Source organism: Oryzias latipes, chromosome 4, assembly GCF_002234675.1.
Source record: "Oryzias latipes chromosome 4, ASM223467v1".
In the NCBI taxonomy this organism is placed as follows: domain Eukaryota; kingdom Metazoa; phylum Chordata; class Actinopteri; order Beloniformes; family Adrianichthyidae; genus Oryzias; species Oryzias latipes.
This window is the reverse complement of record NC_019862.2, coordinates 4196868-4223789: the sequence shown is the minus strand read 5'-3', so window position 1 is coordinate 4223789 and position 26922 is coordinate 4196868. Positions and strand designations below refer to the sequence as shown.

Genomic DNA, 26922 nt, shown 5'->3' with positions numbered 1-26922 from the left:
GGACGTGTTTGTTTTTGAACAGCGAGGATTTAGAGGCAGACATGTTGGTGAGGAGCTTAAAGGTCGTCTTCGCCGCTCGCCAGTCACGTACCGAGTCGAGAGGTGAAGCGGTGCCTCGCGAAACGAAAATAAACTTCCACCGATACCCCTCCGCGCACGCCGCATGCCCCACGTCGGTTACTTTGATGTATTTGTCAAACTAAAATCTAACGTCTAAAAACTTTGGAAAGTCATACAAATGTGTGAAAATATGTAACCAGAAGTGTTAGTGCGGTTTCAAAGGAGAAAAAAATAACTATTTACAATAAGATTTTTTTTTTAAAAAAAGTCTTAATTTTAACACACAGCCGCTCCTTTTTCCACAAAATATGCCTCAGCGTATTTAAAGCTCCACCTCATGTTCTCAAAGTACTTTTCACATCATCATGCACATGGCTTTTAGTCAACACATAATTATATTATATTACAAAATGCATTATATGGAGCCTGATGTTGTTATTGTAAAATTCCAGTCACAATCTGGTCGTTAATTTCCCTTCACCAAAATAAAGTGTCTTTTTGTTTGATTGAAATAACAGTATAGTCCCTGTCTGCCTGCAGGAGCCAGCAGCTCTAAGGACTAATGGGGGAAATAGAGGGTTCCTATCGAGTTCTGCAGACCCCAGGTACGAGGCTGGGAGCCCAGTTTAACGCCGGAATCAGCACCCTGGAGGCCGGCCAAAGTCTCAGCGGGAACATGGTCAGTGGGAGCAAGAGCCCCGGTCGAGGCCTGCAGGTCCGTGTGAAGGGCCTGGACGATTCCCAGGAATTCTTTGACATCGATGTAAGTTGGGTTTTCCCTTAGCCCTCTTTAATTACCTTCAGGATAAACCTGGCCTTTGGGACAGTCCTGGGTTACCCCGTTTGCATGCGGCTTGGGTTGGTGACAGCTGCCGTTTGGCTTTGGTGCCGAAATCCCTACTTACTAAGGCGTCTTATTCAGGACAAGCCGTGGAACTCAACAGGGAACTTTAACGTTGCTCTAAATCTAAGCTGGACTATGGTGGTGGTTGTTTTCCTACTTTTGTATTCTGTTGGAAATAACCACATAAAGTAACAGATGATGGTAGGGCTGTACGATATATGATATTGCAAAATGCCATATTAATGATCAATATTGCGATGAAGATATACTTTGCGATACATGAACATTAGCAACTTAAATTATACTCCAAATGACCCTCGTCTACATGGAGGCGAACATCTAACGTAAAAAGGCTCCATCCGATTGGTCAACAATGTGAAGGAATTTATTTGATTTGTTAAATACTTCAAGCTGCCATAAGATTGTTTTAGCACATTTAAGTTATCAATTTATTGCAATTTTTTCGCTGTCTTTTGCTATATGCATATTGCACTGTTTGATAATTGCGATAACGGTAAATTTGCGATTTATCGTGCAGGCCTAGATGATGGTTCAAACTTCATTTACTATCAAATTTGTTAGTAAAATAAACAAAGGCTGTACACACAACCACACACCCACATACAGAGTATGGCACAATTCAGCAGTCACCTGTTGTCCAACTTAAAAGGATGAATGTGGTCCGTAATGTCCAACAAAGGAACCCTTCAATTATCAGACACAGAATGTGGAAAAAAAGAATCCAGGAAATGACATTGTTCAATTCCTAAATAATTTATTTGTATAATGAAGCAGACAATGAGGATTTATCTTCAACAAACAAGAATTCTGTTCCTCACTGACCTTTTGCCTCTCTTTGAGGAAGCTCTTCTATCCTGCACTGTTTACCTTTATTAATGTTGTTGTTGTGTTACTGGTTATATGTATAAAATAGACCTGACCACACCCTTAAACAGTCAGACTGCTACCTCTCCACCATAAATAGATAGTAGGGGCCGGCCAGATTGTAGACCTGAACAAGACTAGGATAAATCAATCTGCAATAGACAAACAGCTTAGAGAGAAGAGATCAACTGTTGGAGCAATCACTGACAATCTACCTGGTACTCCATGCAAGATCTCACCTGGTGGAGAACAAATTATCTTGAACGGTGTGGAAAAAGTCCAGAACTACACGGGGGAACTGGTCAATGACCTAAAGAGAGCTGGAATACAGGATGTCATCATGGATTCAGATCCTGCAGAGATCCAAATGTTCCCCGGTTGAATCCAGCAGATGTCCAGACATGTCTAAAGTTCTCCAGAGACCATCTGGATGATTTAGAGGAGGAATTGGAGAAGGTTAGGTGGTCAAATTAAACCAAAATGAAACTCTTTGGTACTAACGCCAAATAAATCCCATGAACACCAGACCCACTTTGAAGCATAGGGGTGGAAACATCATGCTTTTCCACAAAGAGGACAGAATGACTGATCATTATGAAGAAAAAGATGAATGGAGCCACTTATGGTAAGATTCTGGACCAAAACCTCCTAAATCTCTGAGCGTTGAGGATAAAACATGGTTTTATCTTTCAGAATGACAATGATTCCAAACACAAACAAATGAGCAACCAAGGTGTGTCAATGTTAAAGCATTTCAAGGTTCTGCAGTGGCCTAGAAAGTGTCTGAACCTCAATCCATTGAACTTTGTTAGTGACCAAATACTAATTTTCTGCTCCATTATACAAATACATTCTCTAAAAAATCAACCAATGTAATTGATGGATTCTTTTTTACATTCTGTCTCTTACAGTTGAAGTGTGTGATGACGATAACAGACCAATCTCAGTTTTTAGACTGCAGAATCTGTGACTGACGAATACTTTTTGGTCCCACTGTGTATATACTCACTAATATTTATATACATTTGTATTTGCAGAGATATTTAACAACAAAATCAATATTGTTGATTTTTTTCTACTTGCCAAATACAATATGGCTGCATCACCAGGCAAATAGGAAGCAATAAGGAAGCCATTGGATCAAAGTGTTATTTCCTGTCACTTCCTGCCGGGGGAAAAAGTTTTCAAGCCAGCTCAACACAATACTTCTAACACCCATTGAAGTTGTCAGATAATGTGGATGTGTGATTACTAGACCCAAAAGCATCTGATTGTGTTAGAATTGACCATATTTATACCTTCCTAAACCCCTGCGTAGCCACAACAATAACTGATCTGGCAGATGCAGTTTGGGAGCGCCGCTGAGACAGACGTTTCTTAATCTAATGCACCACATGCTGATTGGAAGTCAGGTTGATAGACGGTGACTGGTTCAAGTTCTGTGTCTGTCTGACACTGGCTTTGTGTCTCGTCATACTGGCAGAAAATGATCTTTTAGATGCTTTTGGTCTATTTTTTTGGTTTAGGTCATGTTTGCCTCCGCTGAGCCTCATTGTGCTCAGTGATAGCGATGTATTTCTGCTCGGTGCTGTGATAGATGGATGACAGAAATACATGAGGATTGTGTGTTGTCATGCAGACTGCAGTGAGTCTTCTCCCTCTGAGAGGGTCTGTTGTTCACCATCTGTACGTCATATTCATTCATTCTGAAGAGACTTGAGAGAAAAGCATTTATCTTTATGTATGAAGGGACCATATGACCATATTCATTAGCGGGTTTTGTGTGTCATTTCTGTTAAACTCCACTGTTGTATTTCTAGTTGACCACAGTCTAAAGAGAAGCAAATGAAGCGGTCTAACTGAAGCCTTTTTTCTGCAGTATGCAAATAAATGCGTATCATTGCAGCGTTGAACATTTGCAATGGCCTTGATGGGCGAGTTGCTTGGCCCCTTTGTCTTGTACAACAGTGGTCCCCAACCTTTGATTTCAGGTCACAGAGCGGTTTAAAGTCAGACAATTTGTTTGTATTTGTTTACTAGATTTCGTGTAGGAACTACTAAAATGTGATGCAGATTTTTTCTTAACTCATAACCTTCAAAGTGGAAGCTAAAAAATTGGACGCCAACTTCAGCCTCATCCATCTTTTAAGGTGCGACAGATACTTTTGCAATATGGTCACTAAAACTATTATTTTTTGAATATAATCATAAACTTGAATCCTCTTTTTGAGCAACTTTATTAGCAGCATCCTCGAAACATCAGACAGCCGTTTGCTGAATATTATGCATCATTGTTATGGTCTGTGGGAATAGCTGCCTCAATAAATCCATATTTGGAGTAAAGACTACTGGTTCTTGTTTGGTAAATGTGGCTTTCTCTTATTTTCTAGTCAAAGGCTCTTCTGTTTCGTCACTGGCTCTTTTCTTCAGAAATATTATGAACTTTGCTAGCTTGGCGGTCGGCGCAGCCGCTTCAAGAAAATGGTAGACGTATTTTTGACACGTGACCGAGCGACTTGACATGCCACAGGTATGAGTTGAGGGAATCCAGTAGTTTTCCGAAGAAAAACGTCCTTCAGGTTCAGATCATAAGAAAAACAGAAAAATGTAGATGATGTTTTTGTCCTCCACAGTTTGATACTAACTCTCCCATGGACCAGGTTCCGGTCCGCTGCTGCTGAACAGTCTACAGCGTTCGAAATATGCGGTTATCCTGTTTTCCGAGACAACCAGATTTCACAGAGGACAACCAAAAATGAACCTGATGGTTGTCCGTGTGACAACCTGGTCTTTTATTCAACATTTTGGTATTTTTCGACTATTTTTCAAAGTTTTTGGGAAACTGACGCCCGACTTCTTAAGATAAAACCGAGTGTACACGAACGATGTCTCGTGACTTCCGAATGAACCGAGTACGCCCGAAGACATTGCAAAATAACAACATTGCACCTGCATGTCTTGTTTAAAAGATCAGGGATATTAGTCTTTACTGCTGCTGCAGCACACAATGTAAACATGGTATCATTTACACGTGTGTTTATTTGAAATAGATGTTATATCATATTATAACTTTTCATCACATATAAATATTATTTTATATTTGGAATGCTGTACTAGTCCCAGTCCAGACAAGTGTTCTAAAAAATACTCATTAGGTTACAGTGTTGGTTAATGTAATCAATTTTCTGATATATTATAGGGTAAGATAAAGTATTTTCATTTGACCGTAACAGTATTTGATTTACATGGCAATACTTTGTGTAACCAGATGCTTCAATATTTAGTAAAATGTTTGTTTTTAATATTTAAAGAGTTTTTTAAATGTCCATCATAAGAGGCAGTTGATATTAGATGTATAGAAGAAATAAAGATGTAAGTACTGACATCTGAGTAGGTTTCGTTGCTGTTGAATATTGGTATCAAAGGACAACCAAAAATGGGGAGGACAACCAAATATTACTTGCCATTTTTTCCCCCCTTATTTCTAACTCTGGTCTATATTACACACCCTACATATCTATCTTCACATCCCGCTGCATCATCTGTGCTTTTACTTTGGAACTTTTCTGCTCTCAGACACTTACCCTGTTTTCTATTTTTCTAAGGTTTTCTTTCTTGAACCTTGTCTTTTCCTAACAGTTTCAGTCTGATTTTCTATAAACCGTCCATTTCTTTGATCAGATCATGTATTTTTTTTAAGCTTGAAGCTGAGTCAGGCTTATGAGATCAGAGCATGGACTTTGATCTGTTTTCCTTCATCTGCAACACGGTTACCTGGAAGTGCTCATGTTTAGCAGACATTTGCTGGCATGGCTCTTCTCCCCCTGCAGCCAGCACAGGAGAAAAGCTCAGGCCTGTGGTTTCTAGACAGGGGTGGAAGGCCCGTCAGGGCAGGGGAACACTGCCTCCTTTTGTGCCTGCTGTTCGGCCTTAACTTCCATCTCCAAACTCGACAAAAAAGCATCTGAGGGTGGGTTGTGAAACCTAGCGGTGTGGGAGGGAGCAGGGCCAGGCTGTGCTTCAGTGTCGGCAAACAAGCACATAAATACCAAGTTTGACAACAAAGTGGGCAGAAAGGAAGGGGGCAAGAAGAGAGAGGGGACAGTTTATGGTGTTAAAAGAGCGGCTCGGGGGGAGAGCAGGGCATGGCCGGAGTAAAGTCTGAGCTGGGGAGGTGGGGGAAGGGACACGAAGCAGGAATTTCAGCTGGTGTCTTCTTGCACAAATTGCATTCAGATACTTCTGTGTGTGAGAGCAACACTTGGGTGTGAATCTGACTTTAGAGCGCAAGTTCTGCTCTCACAAAGATGGGTGGAAGTGCTCCACAAATGCATGGAAACCACTGTGCCATGTTGTCTTCTCAAAGCTCTTTTCACACTACAGAGACTTTGTTTTTTCTCTCCCCCTGATCCAACAAAAGCTGCTCTGCAGGGCAGCAGCAGTGTGTGCATGGAGAACCCAGCTTCTTGGAGGAACAATATGTCCTGCAGTAGAGCTCTAACACTATTTGAATATTTGCAATGTGTTCCCGAAAACGCAAATATAAATATTTGCGACAACCGAGACTGCTGATTTGCGATCTTTATAAATCTAATGCAGTGTAGTAAAGATACACTTCAGACTAGGTATTTATCGCTCTAAAATGCAGAATAATGTTGGATTAATCCAAACAAACCGAATGCGCTACGGTCACCAGACGTAAATAAAACTTCAGAGTAATGCGTTGATGAAGATTCCCATTTTCAAAGTAAAGCTATTGATAGTTTTTCATAGATGGGGGGTGGGGGGGTCATACTGAAGTTCAGTTTGCTGAAATCAGTTATGAAAATGATGAAAATCTTTTAGTATAAAAAAATAAATGGCTTTGAATAAATAAATGGCATATAAAAACAAAATAAAAAAATAACTATGAATTTTGCAATGTTGTGAAAATCTTGTGATCAGTTTCCTGTAAATATAAAACTTGTCTGTTGGAAACACTGTTGTCCATTTACTATCTTCTTGTCATCGATCTACTGGATTTGTAGTTAAATAGACTTTCAGGATTGAAAGTCTGTGGAGAACATTTTTAGGATTTGTTGTAAAATGATCCAAAGCAACAGTGACGTATACAAGCTGTTTACTGCTGAAGTTAACCAGGAAGTTGACTGAAAAAGCTTTTTAAGTGTCCCATGGTTTGAAGTGATAACTTCTTCCGTTCAAAATCTTTGTTGGGTTATGTCTTGTATATTTGGAACAGGAGATCAGTATTGAAGTTTACACGATGGCGGTTGAACACAAATTATTGTGTAATTCATACATGCAGACATACAAAGGCATACAAATAGCAACCATTCAGATATATATATATATATATACCGTAAATTCCGGGTTATAAAGCGCACCCGATTACAAGCCGCACCCACCTATTTTAACGTGCTCAAATGTTTTTGTACATACACAAGCCGCATCAGTATACAAGCCGCTGCCTCGACAAAGCGCGTCCTGACTACCAGAGTGTGCATGGCTCATTACCACACTGTGGGCAGGTACTGGCCATGTCTCAAGCTCATGTATCAAATTTCACCCACATCTGAAACAGCATGGAGCTCTATTCTGTTCACAAGTTCCTCAGTTATGGGTTTTTTTATTTGATTTTTTTTTAATTTTTTTTAACTTATTGACAAACTAGGTATCATACATAAAATTACTAACAGTAACCATATAATCAACATTACATCCCTCAGTTATGATGAGGAAATTTACATCCGCGATCCCCCATTTCCCATGAGTCTTAGGGGCTAAAGGCGGGGCCAACGCCCGGCTCGCCACACTGTTGTTCGTGTTTAAGAATGAGCAAGGAGCAGCAGTGCATGGAGGGGTGAAAAGGAACAGCTCTCCTTCCACTTGTGTCGCGGCAGCATTATGGTACTAACGGGGCTGGTTAAAAAACATCAGTAAAATAGCGCGCGCCTCAGCGCGATACGCGCGCCTCAGCGCGGCGCGTTCGTCAGAAGCTTCCTTTCACAACAAACACTTGTTGCTCCCCGGACGCCTCTGCGCTCCGCGCTCGCCAAGCGGGCTCCTTGTCTCCCCTTCCTATCCGAAAAGCTCACATGGCGGCTGTGAGCTTTTCAATGCAAAATTCCGCTCAGTCAAAAACCGTAAAAACGACCAAATGGATTTGTGTTTCCAGTCGTGTCCCGACAAAATAAAGGCTGATGTTATTCACACATATTTACGTGCAGCCAGCCGAGTCACTATGACTCAGAGGTAAATACACTTCTGAGCATGCGCTGTTCTCTCCGTCACGCAGCTGACCGGCATTTCCATTTACTGATGGGGGATTTTTTCACGCTGCTTTTAACGATTGCTTTTAACTTGAAAGCTTTATCATATTGTAGCGGCGATCAAGTGCACGTTGGGTCTAATGGCACCAAAGGACTCTGGGATGCGGCCGGGCATGCGTGTTTCTTTTTGTTGAACCATGACTGAAGTGTCTAAGACCTGAAGTGACCTCCATGCTGTTTGGCTGCTCAGAGGTGTGTTAAAAAAAATGACTTGTGCTTGGTGGTGGATGGCGCATACAAAACCATTCACCGAGCCCTAATGTTCGTACATGGCGGCCGCCAATCAAATCCATAAAATAGCCGCGTCACAGATTAAGCCGCAGGGCTGTGAGCGCAGGAAAAAAGTAGCGGCTTGTAGTCCGGAAATTACGGTATATATGTATATGTATATATATATATACCATGGCTCCAACCATTTAATCATATATATATATATATATATATATATGATTAAATGGTTGGAGCCATGGTTTGATTTGTGAATTGAATGGGATTGGCACCCAAGTAACAATCCACATCCCTATTCTACTGCCTTGACACCAACACCACTGCACTCGATGAAAGACTCGATGAAAAACTATCAAGAGGCAACGTCGGCTTAAAAGAGCAGATCTGAGCAGAAGGCATTTTGCAAAACACCTGATCCCAATTACCACAAGCGGTGCTTATCGGCAAACAAATGTGCTGCCAGCTGTCCACAGGTGTGGGCTTTAACGGGTTGGTTTTCTCTGAGTTACTGTTCGATGCTTGATTATCCACTGAATGTCTTCTGACATGCCTGCTTCACTGACCACCGTTGTGAAATGTGTTTAATCAAGAAAAGGATGTTAGTGTTGAGACCTGGTCGACCTAACTGCACCAGGAAAAGCCCCGACACAGCCTGCCGGGAAGAGGAGGTTGTGACAGAGATTTGAGCTGTTTACAGGCTGTTTTAAACCACACTTAACCTGCCACGCAAGACACACCCAAGCCCAGGTTTCACCCTTTTTTTTGTCTCGGTTCATTCCAGGTTTTTGTAAAAGACTGTTGTCCCCCCCACAGCTGGTTTCTTTTCAGACTCCCACTCTGTTCTCCGTCCACTCACACAAACACAGGACCAGTCTCCCAGAGAGACATCTGTTTCTTATAATCTCCGCTGCTTTTGGAGTTTGATTGCCTGACCCACTGACCTGTCTTAGAGGAGATGAGACTGCTGGGTGTGAACAAACTGCAATCTCACCATCACATCACACACTGTATGTGGGTGAAAGGAACTTACCCGCCAGCTTTTAGGCAGAACACACGTATGCACGTTCTTCTCAATGGATGGTTTTCAATGGCAAAAGAAGGGCAGAGTTTCAAAAAGCCTGCAAACGATAAAGATGAAAACACAAGTAAATCTAGTCATTGCAAATTCCTAAAATGTGTGGTTTTGAAAATAAATAAAAGGATTTCTGTGGTATAAAGCATCTGTGTTCTGCAGATCACCATGCATTCACAAGTTCCCATTTAATTTAAATGGGAACCAAATGTTAGTCGTCCGATTCCTCTACATGTATTTGTAATCCATGGCTTTTGATGTGAGTTCACAAGTGTTTGGCTTTAAAAGTCGCCTGAGATTGTTCTTTATTGGTTGTGAGTGAAATGATTTCAGGGTTTGTTGATTACATTTAAATATTTTGACTTGTTTTATTAGCTTTCATCAAAGCAGCAGAAAGTCTTATTTTTCTTACTGGTTTTGACATTCGGTTAGACAAATGGATGGACGGACAGATATCTAACAGTTCCTGGTTGCTATAGCTACAGCATATGACAGATATAATAGTTGGATGTGCATGGTTGCACCACCTGTTGTTGGCATAGAGGAATGCCTCCACCGTCAGTCTTTCCACTAGCGATAGCATCCAAGTTGGCGTTTGCTGTGTTGATGCTGCGCAGATCTATGCTAGCATCTGGTAGACGACGGCTGCTCTTCCGGTAGCATCGTTCCCGATGGTCTTAACAATCGTAATTCAGCGGATCTGAAGTCAAAGTTGTGATGAGAAACATGAATGTGTCAAGTGTTTGAGGAAGAGGAGGATGAATAAATAGTTAAGACAATAAACATGTTTTTATTTTTCCTGACTCGTCTTGAAGGTCTAAGTGAATATGCTCAAGTTAAATTCAAATTATTTTTATTTAAAAAGTCTAAATAAACCTGTGATCATTTATTTTTTGTTAACTGTACAAGTTGTTCAGTTCCTTTTAAAAAAATTTTTTTAGAAATTATGTTTTTGTTGTCTCATATTAAATTAAAATAATTGAAATTAAAGGAAAACTGCTTCTGAAGTTAACCAAAATAAATTGGGCTTTTAGAAATAGTTGTTAGCCTGTAGCTTTAGAGAGTTAATTTAGAGCCCTGTATGTGGCTACAAATACATGTAAAAAAGATAATTTCTCACGTGATAAACATTTGAAATATCCGTAGAATTTCTTTGATTTCTGAAGCCGCAAAACCACATGAAGTGTCCTGGAGACTGTTTTTTTCAAATCATGCTTTCTTTCTTTGAAAAATGAACGTTTTTCAACCCAAACTTTTTAAACTAAAAATGAGAAAAGCACTAGTATGTTGGGTTAAGTATCTCTGCCTCCTTCCCGAATTGCTTTGATGAACTAGGTTATAACTTAAACCATAAACCTTCAGTTCATTGTTGGATTAAACATCAATTCTTGACTCAAGGTGAAAAAAGATTGATGCTGATTGGTTGCTTTTTATTTTGTTTACATCTAGCCATAAGTTTGACGTTTTCCTTTGGCAAACTGTGAAACAACAAAAATGTCAGTTATAAAAAAAACACAAATCTAACATCTGGACAAATGATTGAACATGAGGCTTGTGTTTAACTGTCAGTGCCAGCAATTAAAATATATGCAGTATACCAGTACAGCCCCTTAGCTGAACTTTGTCTCTAACCAAATAAGAACCTAACCGTCACCTCCTCCCAACTGCTACTCTGGTTGGGTTTCACTTCCCTTCAGGGTTCAGTTGGGTTGTTTGTTGTGGTACAGTGGTGATTCACAAAGAAAAACCTTTTGGAACAGAGCCAGCATGGTCTTTTATTACCTCCAGTTCCCCAACATTTTTCTCTTATTTAGCCAATTCTCCAAGCAGGGCTGAAGTTGAAGGAGTGAATTCAGTCTAAGTTTCTTTCACACTCAGGCTAAAGGCCCGTACACACCGGGACGAATATTCGCCAGGCGTTATTCGCCAGCGTTTTTCGCCACGTTTTTTGTGTTCACACCCAGGCGATTTTCGCTAACGATGAGTGGAGTGAACATGCAATTTCATTCCCTGACATTAGATGGCGCTTAATGTAAAACAGAAATACTCCTGTACACAAGGTGGCGCTGCGCAACTTTACGCTTCTTAAAGTCGCTTTTCACTCAGAAGAAGAGAGCAAGTATTTACACGCTTGTCAGAATCAAACAAAGAAAACATGAATATTTCAAGCACCAGTAGCTCCAACTGGTGCTTGGTTCGGGGATATTTTAGAATGTCCGTCATTATTGCTTCGCGGCTGTGTAGACGCTACTTGGCGTCTATCTTCTTCGCTGGTATGTGTGCTCAGCAAGGCAGTTTTGTGTTTGAGCGCCCCCAAGTTGTGTTTTACTGTAACTTCAGAAGCTCCAGACACGTGAGCAAAAGCGCCATTCTCATTGGTCGAGTAGATTTCGACGCGACGCGTCGAAGAAAAAAAACGAACCCGAGGCGTTTTTTTTTTTTTGACGCTTTAATGCGTGGCGTTTTTTCGCGTCGGTGTGCACACTCTCGTTGGTGCCCTTTGTTTAGTCACGAGGCGTTAAACGTCGGCGAAAATCGCCGGCGAAATTCGTCCCGGTGTGAACAGGCCTTAAGGGATAAATGGCTCTGCTCATCATCAGTGTGGTGAAGGAGTTCACTTCATTTGTTTGATTGATGCTTTTGAAGCAACGGACTGGTCTTAACATCCTCCCTGTAAAGCTAGTTTGGCATGTTCGGGAGTCTATAATTGTTAGCTTACGCTAACGTCTTTAGAATATATTTGAACATATTTTGTTTCAAACAAAAATCATTTATTTACTATGCAACCATTGTCAGGCGTCTGCAGACGCATAAAAGTACTTGATTGTGAAGCATTTGACACCTCATTGATTCAAATACTCCAAACTTAGCCCGGGAGCGTTTGTGTTCAGCTTTTTCTCATTACATTTGAGATGGTATATTTAGCTCAGTTTATTCAAATGGTGTCAGTTCACAACTAAAATTGTCTCAACCCCTCTACAGAGAAAGAAAACTAGTTCAGCTCAACAAAACTGGCAAAAATTGGCCAATCTGTTATTCTTCTTGTAGTTCAGTGGAATCTGCTTTGGTTATTTTAGTTTGAAGACCCACTCCCATCATCTTTTCATTCATTCATTCATCTTCTTGACCGTTTTTCCCTTTCGGGGTAACGGGGGTTGCTGGAGCCTATCCCGGCCACTTGGGCGTAGGCAAGGGATGCCCTGGACTGGTCGCCTGTCTGTTGCAGGGTAATCCCCATCATCTTTGATCTATTGTAAAAGCGTTCCCAGTGGTCATTTAATTATGATTTGTTTTTAATCAAAAATAAAAAAACCTGTGTCGTTTTCTAAGACGTAGTTTCTGCAGAATGCGTTTGAAATTCAGCTCTGAGTTGTGTTGGCATGGAATATACCCGCCCAATTTCCCATCATCCATCCGTTACACGCTCTCCCGCTAGCTTACAGCCCCTTGTAACCCCAACCTAACATAGGGGGTGCAACAAAAATAGTAAGCACCATCAGAACTATCCATCTGTACAGTTCTGATCCAGATTCCAGCTCAGACGAGGAAAACAAAGACGAGCCTGGATCTATTTATCTGCAAGTGTATGCATCAGAATTGAGTGGAGCAGGGAGCTGGTGGTCTGCCAATTGTACCAATTAAAAGCTTTTTCAAACTGCATTTTTGTCTGCTCCTGATTCACAACAATTTGAATACAGAAAATTCTATTTTAGTCTTAATTTTCCTAATATATGTCCTCCATCATCGGAAATATACCACAAGAACAAGTTAAAAACACCAAAAATGACATTTTCATCAGAATGTGTTTTTAAGGATTCCTACTGAATGTATGTTTATGAAAAACCAGAAGGTGTTTTGGTCTTCTGATCTGCGGTTCATGAGTCAATTTTGTAGATAAATTCTGCGCTAATGACATTAGACCTGGGGTATTTTTTTTTATGTAAAGTAGAATAATGTTTTTCTATTTATCTGGAATTTTCTTTGTCAAACACAAACACACTTATTAGTCTTTTCTGTGCTGCTTTCTTCATCAAACGCTTTTTTGCTTGTTCTGGTACATCAGGCTGTCCTACGCACACATATTGTCTTTATTACTATGGAGATATTTTTGTTTCCATTATTCCAAGAGCAGTGCTCACAGTTTTGAGTGTAAAACGTAAAAAAAAAAAAGAAGAAGAGAAATAAATACATTATTTTGCTCTCGAAACTCAAAAATATGTAGTTAGTAGCTTTCATGGATCATCTGCAGTTAGTCCAGTGGGAGAAAAATGCCTGCATGATTGTGGTACAAACAACCTCTTCTTCCGGCTGCTCATTGCTGAATTTTCTGGCAGCCTGATGTTGCAACCTGAGCAGGCGGGCTGCCTGCAGGGAAAATTATCCCTGTCGTTGTGTAGAGAGAAAATATGGAAAATGCAAATTCCAGCTTAAGTGGCTAGAAAAAAGGAATTATGGGAATGGCTGCAGCCTGTTGATAGAAAATAGGGAAAGAGATCTGAACAATGAAAGCCTTTAACCCTTGTGCTATCTTAGATGACCCCACCCTTACTTTCACGTGTTCTCCCTACCATGACAAAGGTGGATAAAGGTGGAAAGATTTCATGTAATCCATGGACACCAGTGAAGATCACAAATCCATGAAGAAAAAAGGTTCAGCGCACTGTCTAGTGGGTCTAGATGACCCAACTCCCAATGTCAAAGGGCCTAGGATAGCACAAGGGTTTCAAGCAGAATATGTGAAGTGAGAGGTTGAATCACAATTTAGTTAGATACAGATTTATACTGATGACATATGTCCACTGGCAAACCATTTAGGATGCACCCCGCCTTTATCCAACGATGGCTTGGAGAGGCGCCTGCATCCTTGTGACCCCCAAAAGGGATTATGTGGAGCTAGGAGATGGATGGATGTTTTTGTCCCATAAATTCCTTCCAATAATCTTTTCTTTTTTACGAGTTCTTGCCAAATAATGGCCTTAGTCTATTTGATGTAGTTTTTGTAGGTGTGGAAGCTTATATGAAATCTCAGGGTGTATTCAGACCGTACACATTTGGTTCACGTATAGTGAACCAGAGTTCGTTTTCCACGATAATCCAGAAAAAAAATTCAGTCTGAATACAGCCAAGCGGAACCTGGTCCGGGACCAGGAACCGCTCTGGGGCCCGTCTTTGGAGGTGGTCTAGGTTCGTTTCCTATCGGACTGAGCTTCGGTTCACTCTGAGATTCCTCCATATGAACCCACGGCGCTGCTGTGACGTCATCCTAAAAACTACCTTGTAGTTCCTTAACAGAATTCTCTCAAAACAATCCTGTATCACCACAATGATGAGACAGCAACTCCTTGAAATGTGGTCGGTTGAATGAAACTTAAACTACTTTTAACCCTTGTGCTATCCTAGGCACTTTAACATTGGGAGTTGGGTCATCTAGACCCACTAGACAGTGCTCTGAACCTTTTTTCTTCAATGATTTGTGATCTTCACTGGTGTCCATGGATTACATGAAATCTTTCCACCTTTATCCACCTTTGTCATGGTAGGGAGAACACATCAATGTAAGGGTGGGGTCATCTAAGATAGCACAAGGGTTAATGTGATTTACATTGCTTCTCACTGTTGTCCTGACATTATGTCATGAACACTTATCAGTGTACCTTCTTAGCTGTCCTCTTGTCAGTAATCGCCCTGCAGCTCGACTCCGCCGGAACAAAGAAGCAAGTAAAAAAAGGTTAAGTCTGATGTTGATACAGACATTTAAAATTGGTCAGTGAAATATAAAGTTGTAATCAGTGAACTGTTCAGACAAGGACTGCAAAGTGCAGAACTTCAATAAATTCTGCTTCTGATTGCTTTGCCCCGCCCTCATAGTTCCTGACATTGAGTAAAGCAATCTTTAGTAGTCATGTGGTTTTGTTTACAAGCTTTAGTGCGAAACAGCATTGTCCCCTTTACGGCTGTCTGAATACAGACCAAACGCAAGGTTCAAGACTTGATCCGGACCAAATGAAGCGGACTTCTTCCTTCATCCCAGAGGGAAGAAACCACACCTTCCATATGAACTAAAGGCAGCCCGCTGAACCCTTTAAGGCTCCTCTGATGTTTCGGAGACTAAGAAAATGAGCACATGGATGAGGGACGACTTTACTGTTGACTTTTTTTCTGAGAACATGCAGTGAGCTGCCTGTTGAGAAAGCCCTGTGATCAGCAAGTCCTTTGTCAATTCAGAGGAAACGCATCCGGAGGTCTTACTAACTAGACATGTTCATTTACAAAGTCTCCTCTGACATGCATGTGTCAAAAGAATAAAGGCCTGGCTGGAAAAATGTTGCCTGCGAATATTGTTCAGGGGTCAAAATGGCTTAAATGAGATGCTAAAATACATTTAGGTTTCTCTATCAATAGCTTCTGACCTATTTTTGGAATCATAACCCCCCCCCCCCCTACTTGTGTTGTCTATAGATTCTTACTTTGTGGTGTACGAACACCTGCTTTTGTTACTATTTTACTCATTTGAAATCCATTTTAACAATCTATAATGATAAATTCAGGGTTTTGTGGTCTAAATTGTGCATTAAAGAGCCTCCGAACAGAATTTATTTTGGTTAAAATGATTAGTCAAGACCAGGTATTTTCTGATGATTGTGTTGATAATATTCTTTAGCTGCACTCACACCAAACACAATGATTCCAGATGCTTTTGTAGAGCTCAGTAAAATAAATAAATGTGATCTTTTAAAATCATCCGGGACTTCTATTCATTTTAAATGAGATTTACAAATATACAGTCATTGCTTCCATGTAATAATGAGCTGAAATACTTTTGGCGAATTTGATGTGCAAATCGTGTTGCTACGAACGCAGCTTTACTTTGCCTTTCATTGGTGTACAGTGCATTCCAAATTATGCAAATTATTTTTCTAAATACTCAAGCGAAAGTCAACATAATTTTCAAGTCACTAACCATTAGTGACTTGAAAATTGTCATGTCATTTTTCTCTGTGAACGCAGCTTAAGCATAACATGAAGCGAGGAACTGTCATCATGATAATGGCTCATAATTGGCTTGTGCAGAAAAAAAGGGTCAAATCTACAGTATAGTGGAATCTGTCTACTGCTGTAGTAGCTGTCGCCATATTTGTTGCATAAAAGGAGAACTTGTAGTAAAGTATGTCCAAAAAAAGTGACTTTCTGTAGCAGCTTGACTGTGAAATGAAAGGACAAATATCTGGTGTTGGCCTCTATCACTGCTCTTCCTAAGTTTGTCGTTGAGTACAAATGACAACTGCTGATGTATAACAGTGGGTTAGATGGGAATGCTCCATCTGTCTCAAGCTCTGTGAAAAATTACAATCCATTTTTGTTAAACTGGCAGCCAAACAGAGAAAATGCCTCCAAATATTTTCTGGATTCAGCCGCTGATCGATTGAGAAAACTCTGATGTTGTCTGGATTTTGTGTTTGGCTTCTACTCAGCATTTGGCCCCTGGCTGCATATGGTTTTCCACTTATGTGAGTTTGTGGAATAATTCTCTAGCTGAAATATACATTTCTGGATGTTTTGTTACATCCTGGATCCTGTGCATCCTGTAACGCAAAACACGTGACCGTGTCTGAGAAATGAAACGATTCCTTTCCGTAGAATGGCTTGGCCCTCACGGAGCTGCCGTGTTTTACTTTAGCCGACACAAAGCAGTTCTTTTTATAAGGCTTTTAAAAATACTATTTGACATTACAACCAGATGTTTGGGCTATAATTTTCTCCAACAGTCCCAGGCTGAGATTCCAAACCTCAAGTGCAGAGTGCTCTCAGTACATGGTGATTAGTTCTTCATTTAGGGAAAACAAACCCCAGAGCAATGAGAAGGTAAACTTCTGCACATTTCCTGCCTGGGAATTCAGGACCAGAAAACTTAAAAACGCAGTGGGAAGCGTCTTTGCAGTTTCTCAGACAGTGAGAGTCTATAGATGGCATACAGCGCTGTAAAACATGGATCACTTGCAGACACTGCACCACACTATTTATCCTGTGTTAAATTTAAACTTCAGCGTTGTATTCCTCCCCTTAATCTGAGCAGATTTGCTGCTGATGAGGATCCGTGGATCGCCTGCACTTCTCATCCTCTCTGTCCAAGCCCAAAATAGTTTATAGACTCCTAGGATGCAGGACTTTAAAGAATATCTGTGTTGATAAAGATGAAAAGAATCATCTTTTTTTTCTTGTTCCTCTCCTTTTCAGCCAAAAGCCTTTGGACAGACTCTCCTCACGAAGGTTTTCCTCAGAGGCAACCTCATGGAAAGCGATTACTTTGGCCTGGAGTTTCAGAACATGCAGATGATGTGGGTATGTACACCAGCAGCTGTGACCAAAGCAAGCGCCCCCCAACTTCAGCTTTTACCTCAAAGGTTGCATCATGATGATTCAGTAAAGAGAAAACATTCATTTTCAAACCATTTATGTCTCTTCACAGCACATAAAATGGGGAAAAAGGATTGTTTTCACTTGATATGAGGGCCTTGGATTATTTTTAACATGTCTGGCATAAGTGCCTGCACTCCGCTGTCAGTTTTTCCAATGTTTTGTTCCTCCATAAACATAAGTGAAATGCAATACCACTTTGGAGCTTCTATAAACCAACACGAGAGCTATGAAAGCCACCATATATCTCCTTCAGAGACGGCTGCTTTAAAACCCATTTTCCTGACCTTTTCACTCCAATTTTCAACCGCATGAGCCTGCTTGTTCTTTGTCTTCTCAGAATGGTTTAACATCTATTGGATTAGGTTTCCGTCATTTGATTTACCTGTCACATGAACGTTTATCTTTACTTTTCATAGTTTCCATGGCACACACACATAATTAAATGTGGCTTTTAACAGAGAAGAATAACTTTTTCATGGTGAAAATATCACCTGATTGCAGTTCCTTATCACGTCAATCTGAATGTTGCACATTCCTGCAAACAATTCGGCCCAGATGTACAGAAATAGAGCAAGGAGGCGAGGCTTTGGAGGAGTGTGTGTGCGTGCACACATCACTGCTCTTCTGGTTTTTTCTAACCCTTTTCATAAATTTCACTTTAAAAGAGACGTTTTAAAGCTTGTAAAAGTGGAAAAAATGTCTCCCTTCAGGTTTGGCTGGAACCCACCAAGCCCATAGCTAAACAAGTCCGAAGTAAGTTGGCTAAAAGATGAGTCCGCATTCCACCTGAGCAAAGAATGAATGCGCTCTGATGGCGTGTTTTCATGCTTTTCCAGAGCCGGCAAACACGCTGTTCCGACTGTCCGTGAAGTTCTTCCCCCCCGACCCCGGCCAGCTCCAGGAAGAGTACACCCGGTCAGCTCCTGCCATTTCGCATCTCAGATTAATTTTTCGGTGTCTTCGCAAAACAAACACCATCTTTTTTTTTAAATTGGAAATGTTGCAGTTAGCCCAGAACATGAACTGACGTTCTTTCTTCCTCTGCAGGTACTTGTTCTCTCTGCAGATGAAAAGAGATCTGATGGAGGGCAGGCTGATCTGCTCCGAAAATACAGGAGCGCTGCTCGCTTCTCATCTGGTTCAATGTAGGTTTTAGCTGTGGTTCTTTAAATTCAATAGTTCCAAGTCACTTTTATTTCATCATCTTGATCAGATATTGCACTTTGAACAACTAATTATGTAGTGTTGCCTTGCTTATCACGGGAGTTGCATTGTAAAAATAACCCAAAATAAACAAAATCTGTAAAGTAGTCCACTTTTTTTTTAAACAATAATTGCAGATGTTTTGAGGCTGTAAAACTCCTCACTACACTCTTTGTAGACTTTTGTCACACTTTTTTTCTCTTGTTTTAAACTCTCATAGTTAAACCTTGATATGAAAATACGTCCAGTAGTAGAAAAGGAAACCACAAATCTGCTAAGCACATTCTGTACTGCAGACAGGCAGAGAGGGGGATGGATTGATAATGATCTCCAGCCAATCAGGATGCAGACCACAATGCGCTTTAATTAAAATAAAAATAAAAAGCATTCAAACTACACTGAAAAAAATCAGCAAAACTGTGGAAGTTGAACTGCGATGTAGCGAAGGACTTCAGTGAAAATGCTGATGTGGACAGTGTGTATCTGAATGCAGGCTTTTTGTAAATGTTTGCTCTGGTGCTGCTCGGCTGATGTCCTGCTCTTATCTAAATGACAGCGGAGATCGGCGACTATGATGATGTCGCCGACAGGGACTTCCTGAAGGCAAACAGCCTGCTGCCGTACCAAGACAAAGTGCAAGAGATAATCATGGAGCTGCACCGCAGGCATCTGTAAGTTACCGCTCTGGATTGTGTTATCATGTATTTTTGCCATCTAAAATGCAATATTCCATTATTGGACAGCCTTGTTATTCTGATTTAATTCTACCTGCAGCGCTGTAACAACAGTGTATAATGTATTTAGGAAGGACTTTAGGCCTGAACGTACTGACCTAAAATCTCACTGTGGACGTCCATTTGGACATTTTCCACGTCCAATCCATGAACAGTTTTCACTTTGACTCAGGAACAAAGCTCACTGTTCCACTCCCCCCCACGTGAATCAGTCCTAACCCCCCCGTGAATATGGATCACTCCCTGTGTGAATTGGTCTTAACCCCCCGTGAATCGGTCCTACCTCCCTGGGAATCTGTCCTAACCCCCGTGAATCTGTCCTACGCCCCTGTGAATCTATTCTAACCCCCCCGTGAATCCCCCCCCCCCCCCCCCCCTGCGAATCTGTCCTCCCCCCCCCTGTGAATCTGTCCTACCCCCCCCCCCCCCCCCCCCCCCCCCTGTAAATCTGTCCTACCCCCCCCTGTGAATCTATTCTACCCGGCTGTGTTTTCGAGCTAACATCATAACGGTGCGTTTGTTGACTCACAGTAGCTAGGATTATCTGAGAAGATGGGATATTTAATAGCTCCATCTATCATTTTGTGCTTCGGGTAGGAAAATCTCACGAGGAAGGACAGATTGTTGGAACACTGACTGCAACTATATGAAGTCATTTCAGTTGCCATTTTTCCCCCGACATGGTGTTGGAGCCAGACGTCATCAGTAAACCGTCAGTCAGTCTGAGCCATCGTTTCTAAGGCAACCATTCTCACCTGCACCCAATCAGGGGTGAGCTTGTTGTGAGCACCAAGTGGAAGCACTTGAAGGAGGGCTCGGGAGAATCTAGCAAAGAAATGTTTTCCATGTTTGATGTGGGGGCCAGCAGACACCATAAACGTTTCTTAAGGCTTCTGATTGGCCAGTTTATAGCGTGAATAACTTCCACTAAAGAAGAAATGGTATGAAAAAACGAGGATTGTCCAGCACATGTTAACAAAGGTATCGGGGCAAGAATGGTGATTCTGAATGACTGAGCTCTTTATTTCTCTATTGAAGTCTGTGGGATTTTGGCTTCGTGGAGCCAGCAGGTACTTCCTGTTTGGAATGAGAGGGGGTAGGGGAGGGGTCACTCAGTCCAGTTCTCATTTACAGTCAATCATCCTCACAACCAGGTGATTTCCTCTGTGTCTACATACGACCGCCATGCACGGTTGATTTAACTGGTCTGACCTGTGCTCAGTCAGATGAAGTGAACTCTTTGTTATAAACCCACTGGCAGCTGACGAGTGTAGCAATTTTATAGTTTTACGGAGTCCTACCAAGAGACAAAGGTTACAGTCACTCGAGGCATTTCATAGAATTAAAAGACGATAAATGAATTTGCAAAGGACCGCTGAGCGGCCGTTCTTTCACAGGTGTTTTTGAGGAGCAGTCTGCATTACAGCTGCTGGTTTGTACACCTCTGGATGTGGAGGAGACTAGAACACATGAATCACATTATTTGGATGCTTGAGTAAATATCTTAGACATTTAAAAAAATGGTATTAATAGAGCTGGACGATGTGGCCAAAAAATAAAATCTGATTTATTTATTTATTTATTTTTTAATTCCAAATTTAATTTTTGATTTTAATCTATGGTTTGTTTGTTTTTCTCTGTGCTGGTACTTTCTTTAACAAAAATGACAAAAGATGTTATATATTTAACAAAAAACGATTATATTTTTTTTAATTGTCTCTAACACAAAACAAGCTGTAAAAAGGTTTGTTGCAGCAGATGTTTGGTGAGCATCTTATACAGAGAAATACTCGAACGCACTCGGCAGAGCATTTTTGGTGGCAACAACCTCAAACAGATAATCTGGGTGAGGCTTGATGGTCCAAGTTTGAAGTCACAACCCCAGAGACCAAAATATCATTCTTGACTCATGCAGGTCCTAGAAAACATCTGCCAACCAAATTAAATGGTAAATGGCGTATACTTGTATAGCGCTTTTCTACCTACAAGGCCCGAAACGCTTTACAGTCACAGACCTATTCACCCAGTCACACACACACACATTCGCACACACATTCGCACACACAGTCACACACTGGTGGCGGCTCCGCTGCCAAACACTGGCGCCAACCTCCCACCAGAGGCAAGGTGGGGTTCAGTGTCTTGCCTAAGGACACTTTGACACATGAGTGTGCAAGGCAGGAATCAAACCTGCAACCTTACGATCATGGGTCGGCCGCTCTACCGGTGCACCTTATTATTTAGTCCGTTATTTTACAAAGAAAAGCCATAGGTGTTATTTTAAAACTGATATGTTAAATTAAAACAGAGGACGTCACAACATAATGAAAACTTTAGATAAAACAACAGTTGTTTATTTTCAAAGGAACTTATGATCCTGTTAAAAATCCTCAGATGTTCAGCTGCTTCATCTGCTTAAACTAAAACCTCCACGGAGGCAACTATAGCAGAAGTTACAGGATTGGGGGCGCTAGTTGTTGTTTTTTTCTTAGCCTCATGGAAAAATCTCCTCTTTGCTTGCTGCTGTTTTCACATCTGCGCTTTACTCCGAACATTGGAAATGCAAAAGAACTGGAAAAAATACAATAATTATTTTCCCAAAAATAAATCATCTAAAACAGTGTTTTTCAACCGGTGTGCAGTGGGAGATGGTCAGGTGTGCCGTGGGAAATTGCCCTCATTGACTGATCTTAAAACATTTTCCATCTCCAGGATATCAGCTCTGTGTTCATCCAAACAGGCCCTGATAAAACACAGAGTAATAAGGAATATGTTTATTTGTGTTGTTGTTGTATTGTGTTTATGTGATTAAATTAAAGACATTTTGATAAGAATGATGGTACCACGATTTAGCCGTAGCTTCAGCTGTTTTTGGAAAAGTCCCGCCCATTTAACTGTCTCCACCAATCATTCTTGGAGGCTTAATCACACGTTAACAGTCTGACCAATCAGAAGTGGTTAAAGTCTTCACGTCCTTGTTCTGATTCTGCTCATAAAGTCTCTCAGTTCCAACAAAAATACCAGCTAAATCTTTAGTGGTGTAACTTTCCACAGAATCTGGTGTCAGACCGTGGAAGAAGTGAACAAAACAATGAAGCTCAGAGACTCTCGTCTGTCTGCCATCGGCGGCTGTTGGCACTACATCTCCCATGATGCATTGGGTTAAAGTAACAGTTTCTCTGCGCACGAGTCGTCCTTGTTAAACGTCTTGAAACCACAACAACACACCTCAAACAGTTTTAAATCTTCTAAGTTAACTTTTATTACATTTTTTAGAAAAAATAGCTGCAGCTTCCAGCTTTTTCTGCCACAATTATCACAAAAATGCATGTGAGATTGTGGAGGGGCTGTAGATCAATACAGACTATGAGTTTCTCCGTTTTTTTTTTTTTTTAATTTTTTGGATGCTGGTGTGCCGCGGGATTTTTGTAAAGGTTAAAGTGTGCCGTGGCTCAAAAAAGGTTCAAAAACACTGATCTAAAATAAAAAATTCAAATTAGTCGATTCATCGCCCAGCCCTAAGTGTAAAAATAGTCTTTATCACCAAAGGTGCAGCTATTCCAATAAAGAAACACAAGCATGAATCTGAAATTTAACTTCCCCCCAAGCCACATCACACGGGCTTGTTGGCTGGAAAACTAGTACTTATACAAATTATAACAATAAGATCTCTCTGACCTAAATGTTCGCTAGCCTTCATTTTGAAATTCACCACACTGAATTAGTTAAATTATTTTCAGATAAAATGGAAAAGCAGCAAAAAAATCCCCAAAAGATTCTGATTGAACATTAGAACAAACATGTGGTGGTGTGACCTAAACACATGCTCCACCTTAGATTTGTATATGTTGACAATAGGCGGTGCTTAACAATAGACGCTTTGTTAAAATTTATGTCAAATGTACCCAAATAATAAACATATTAATTTTCTTTTTTGTTCCAAACGACATTTTTTTGAATTTGGTATATTAGAAACCTAAAGTTAGAGTACTTTTATCACCATTGAAGCATTTTGGACAATAATTGGGCAGCCCTGCTTTTTAGACATTGTATTTTGTAATTTAAAGCAGTGTTTCAAGTGTTTTTACTCTGCTGTGTGGTTTTAAGAGCTCTGATTAAAGATTCCTCTTTTGGGGGGGGGGGCTCACAGAATCCCTCATTAAACCTCTCCCCCATCAGCCTTGTGTAATTGGGCACCACTGATACCCATTGGATGTGTTTTTTACCCAGTGTACAAGGCTGTTCCACAGACATTTGTTAATCTCTTTGTGCCGTTGCTTGTGGACGCACAAGCAGAGTTGTCTGTTCTAATCCCAGTCTATTAGCCATAAGGCCAGTGGGGCAGGGGAGGGCTCTAAGCAGATTTCAGCGCTTAACGGATGAACACATTTAGAAGGGAGTGATTGGATGGATATGCCGTCCTAACACACCGTTTGGTTGTAATCGTGGGGTTTTAGAGAATGTCTTCCAAATCCCACTAAGTGAGAAACCGGCTGATGTTCCATGATGGCCTCGCCCTGCCTGCTGAACACACCTGATCTGGGAAAACTGGGCAAACACAATGAAAATGACAACTGTAGGATTACCACCAGTAAGAAATGTCTTGGATATGGATTAACAAAAAACAGCTGTTGGAGCCACAGTGTAGTGATGTATTGTTGTGAAGTTGGGCTGTTCTGCATTGGAGTGAATGGGCACTGACTTCTGCAACAAGCCACCTAGTGGTTAACCTGCTGACCTGACCCAGCTCCAGTTTCATGTACAGTGGTCCCTCATTTGTCGCGGGGGTTACGTTCCATAAATAAGCCACCATAGGTGAAATCTGCGAAGTGGGATAACAGATGTTTCAAGGCCGTCAAGCTCCTCACTGCATACTGCACACATTTTTCTTAGCCCGAAATTTCAGCACAAAATCAGATGATGCAAAATCAGTTTGAAGGCTGTTGCTACCAAAAGTGGAAGTACGACGAATTGGTTCCAACACCTGAAACGGAGACTCTGTTTCTCTTTATGAGATGATACAGCTGACAATCACAAAACACCTGCAGCTCGGATCTAGTTGCACTTTGTGTTTAGAGCAACTTCCATGTGAGATGTTAAAAGGGTTTTTGTTAAATACATTCAGTCATTTGTCATGTTGGTGAATGTAATTAAAGCACGGGAGAGAAAAAAACATTAAAATTGTATTTGGTGTGAAAAAATGATTTTATTTTTTGGCCGTTTCGACCAGTCCTGATGGTAATAATGACCTTTGACCTCCCTGGCCCATGTGCTCTTTTTATTTTTGACTGTAGGGGGCAAACTCCTGCAGAGTCTGACTTTCAGATCCTGGAAATTGCTCGTAAACTGGAAATGTATGGCGTTCGCTTTCACCCAGCAGCTGACCGGGAGGGCACCAAGATCAACCTGGCTGTGGCTCACATGGGTCTTCAGGTGTTCCAGGTGCGTTGATTGATGGAAGCTGCTCCCTGTGAGCATCAGAACGCTCGTGCCTTCTTTACAGATTCAGGTGGACGTTGTTTCTCCCCCACAGGGACACACGAAAATAAATACCTTCAACTGGTCCAAGATTCGCAAGCTGAGCTTCAAGAGAAAACGCTTTCTAATCAAACTCCATCCAGAAGTCCATGTATGCACTCATGAAGAGATCAGCATCTAACCCTGCCAAAGAGGCCTGGCTACTCTCAACTCCATCGGTTATATTTGTCCTCTTTGTTTCAGGGCCCGCACCAAGACATTCTTGAATTTTTGATGGCCAGTCGAGATCAGTGCAAAGTCTTTTGGAAGATCTGTGTGGAATACCACTCCTTTTTCCGCTTGTTTGATCAGCCGCAGCCCAAGTCCAAAGCAATCCTTTTTACCAGAGGGTCTTCCTTCCGATACAGGTAGGATCAAAGGGTCTGCCGTAGGTTCTTAAATTGGCAAACAAAGTGTGTTTTGTCATTTCATTTGTGCCGATTGTTGCTTTGTTAAACTGTGTCTGCCAGTGGAAGGACCCAGAAGCAGCTTGTGGACTACGTCAGGGAAAACGGACCGAAGAGAACCCCCTACCAGAGGTGATCATCGGGAGAAATGTTCTCTGGGATTTGGGTTTCTTGAGATCCCAGACAATTCTTACACTGACGTTTTTGTTTCTCAGGAGGAACAGTAAAATAGGAATGTCAACTCGCTCCTATACAACCGATGTGCCAAAACAGGTAAGGACAGCAGCACTGAAGGTGGCTTTTCCACACATTCCACTGTGCTTCATTAATGCTGGTTTCCTTTGTTTTCCCTATCTGGTGTCTCCTTTGATTGCGTCTTGTTGTCTGGTTTCTGTCCTCTTCTCCCCCAGCACTTGTCTTTCAATGACAGCCTCAGGGGTGCCGGCTCCCCCCTCTCCGCCGCCGCCGCGCCCTTCCATCCAGCCCACACGTCCAGCGTCCTGCCTCGAGCTGAACTCCAACACAAGCCCCAGCCTTTGTCGCCACCGAGCCAAACAGCCGCGCCTCCTCCGCAGACGCGGCTTCACTCCCCTCTGCAAGCTCCTAGAGCCCCCAGCCCTCCAAAGGAAGACCCTGTCAAGGCCGCTTCCCCTCCGCACTACTCTTTTCAAGGTGCCCCCAGCATTCAGGCAGCAGGACACTGCAGCCCCTTATTTGTGTGTGTAGAGAGTGGCAGTTCCCAATCCCAGCCCTCCAAAAATGGCAATGAGGATAATGAGCTCGGTGGTAGATGGGGGGTGGGGGGTTCTGCGGTGGTGGGGGGTGGAGGGACACACAAGGGGGTTCTCGCGTACGATGCTTATGAGGCCGAGGTTCTGCGCCTGAAACGGAATCCTACCTTCTCCGTGTCCGACTCGTCCCTGCAGGTCACAGAGGAGTTTATAGACGATGACCCCACCCAGATTTCTTTTTACGGTGGGGGGGCTGAGGCCTACACATACAGGCTTGACAATAAAGGCGACCGGTTTGATTTTATAGAGGAAGCTAACCTCGGGAAAAGTGGGATGTTCAGTGCGGGGGCAGAAGACCTGAATGGGAACTCCAGCGCCGTGGGTCACTCTGAGACCAGCTCTCTGCTCAATAACCGCTCCGACTGCAGCTCCCTGGAAAACCTGGGGCTGAGCTCCGCCGGAGAGTCCATGTCCGTGGGTTTCGGAGGTGGGGA

At 41.8% G+C, this 26922-nt stretch overlaps 1 protein-coding gene across 4 annotated transcripts in view; it reads left to right on the top strand.

Annotated features, from left to right (window-relative positions):
- farp2 (FERM, ARH/RhoGEF and pleckstrin domain protein 2) overlaps positions 1-26922 on the top strand; it is a 41026-nt gene that overhangs the window by 117 nt on the left and 13987 nt on the right. For all 4 annotated transcript variants that reach the window (XM_011473774.3, XM_011473773.3, XM_011473772.3 and 1 more), the window contains exons 2-13: positions 601-823; positions 17654-17758; positions 18547-18589; positions 18673-18751; positions 18884-18981; positions 19596-19710; positions 25068-25215; positions 25307-25402; positions 25495-25658; positions 25761-25829; positions 25913-25970; positions 26108-26369. In XM_011473774.3, the coding sequence (XP_011472076.1) occupies positions 623-823; positions 17654-17758; positions 18547-18589; positions 18673-18751; positions 18884-18981; positions 19596-19710; positions 25068-25215; positions 25307-25402; positions 25495-25658; positions 25761-25829; positions 25913-25970; positions 26108-26369 (1438 nt within the window). In that variant the 5' untranslated portion in view covers positions 601-622. The remainder of the gene's footprint in view (positions 1-600; positions 824-17653; positions 17759-18546; positions 18590-18672; positions 18752-18883; positions 18982-19595; positions 19711-25067; positions 25216-25306; positions 25403-25494; positions 25659-25760; positions 25830-25912; positions 25971-26107; positions 26370-26922) is intronic.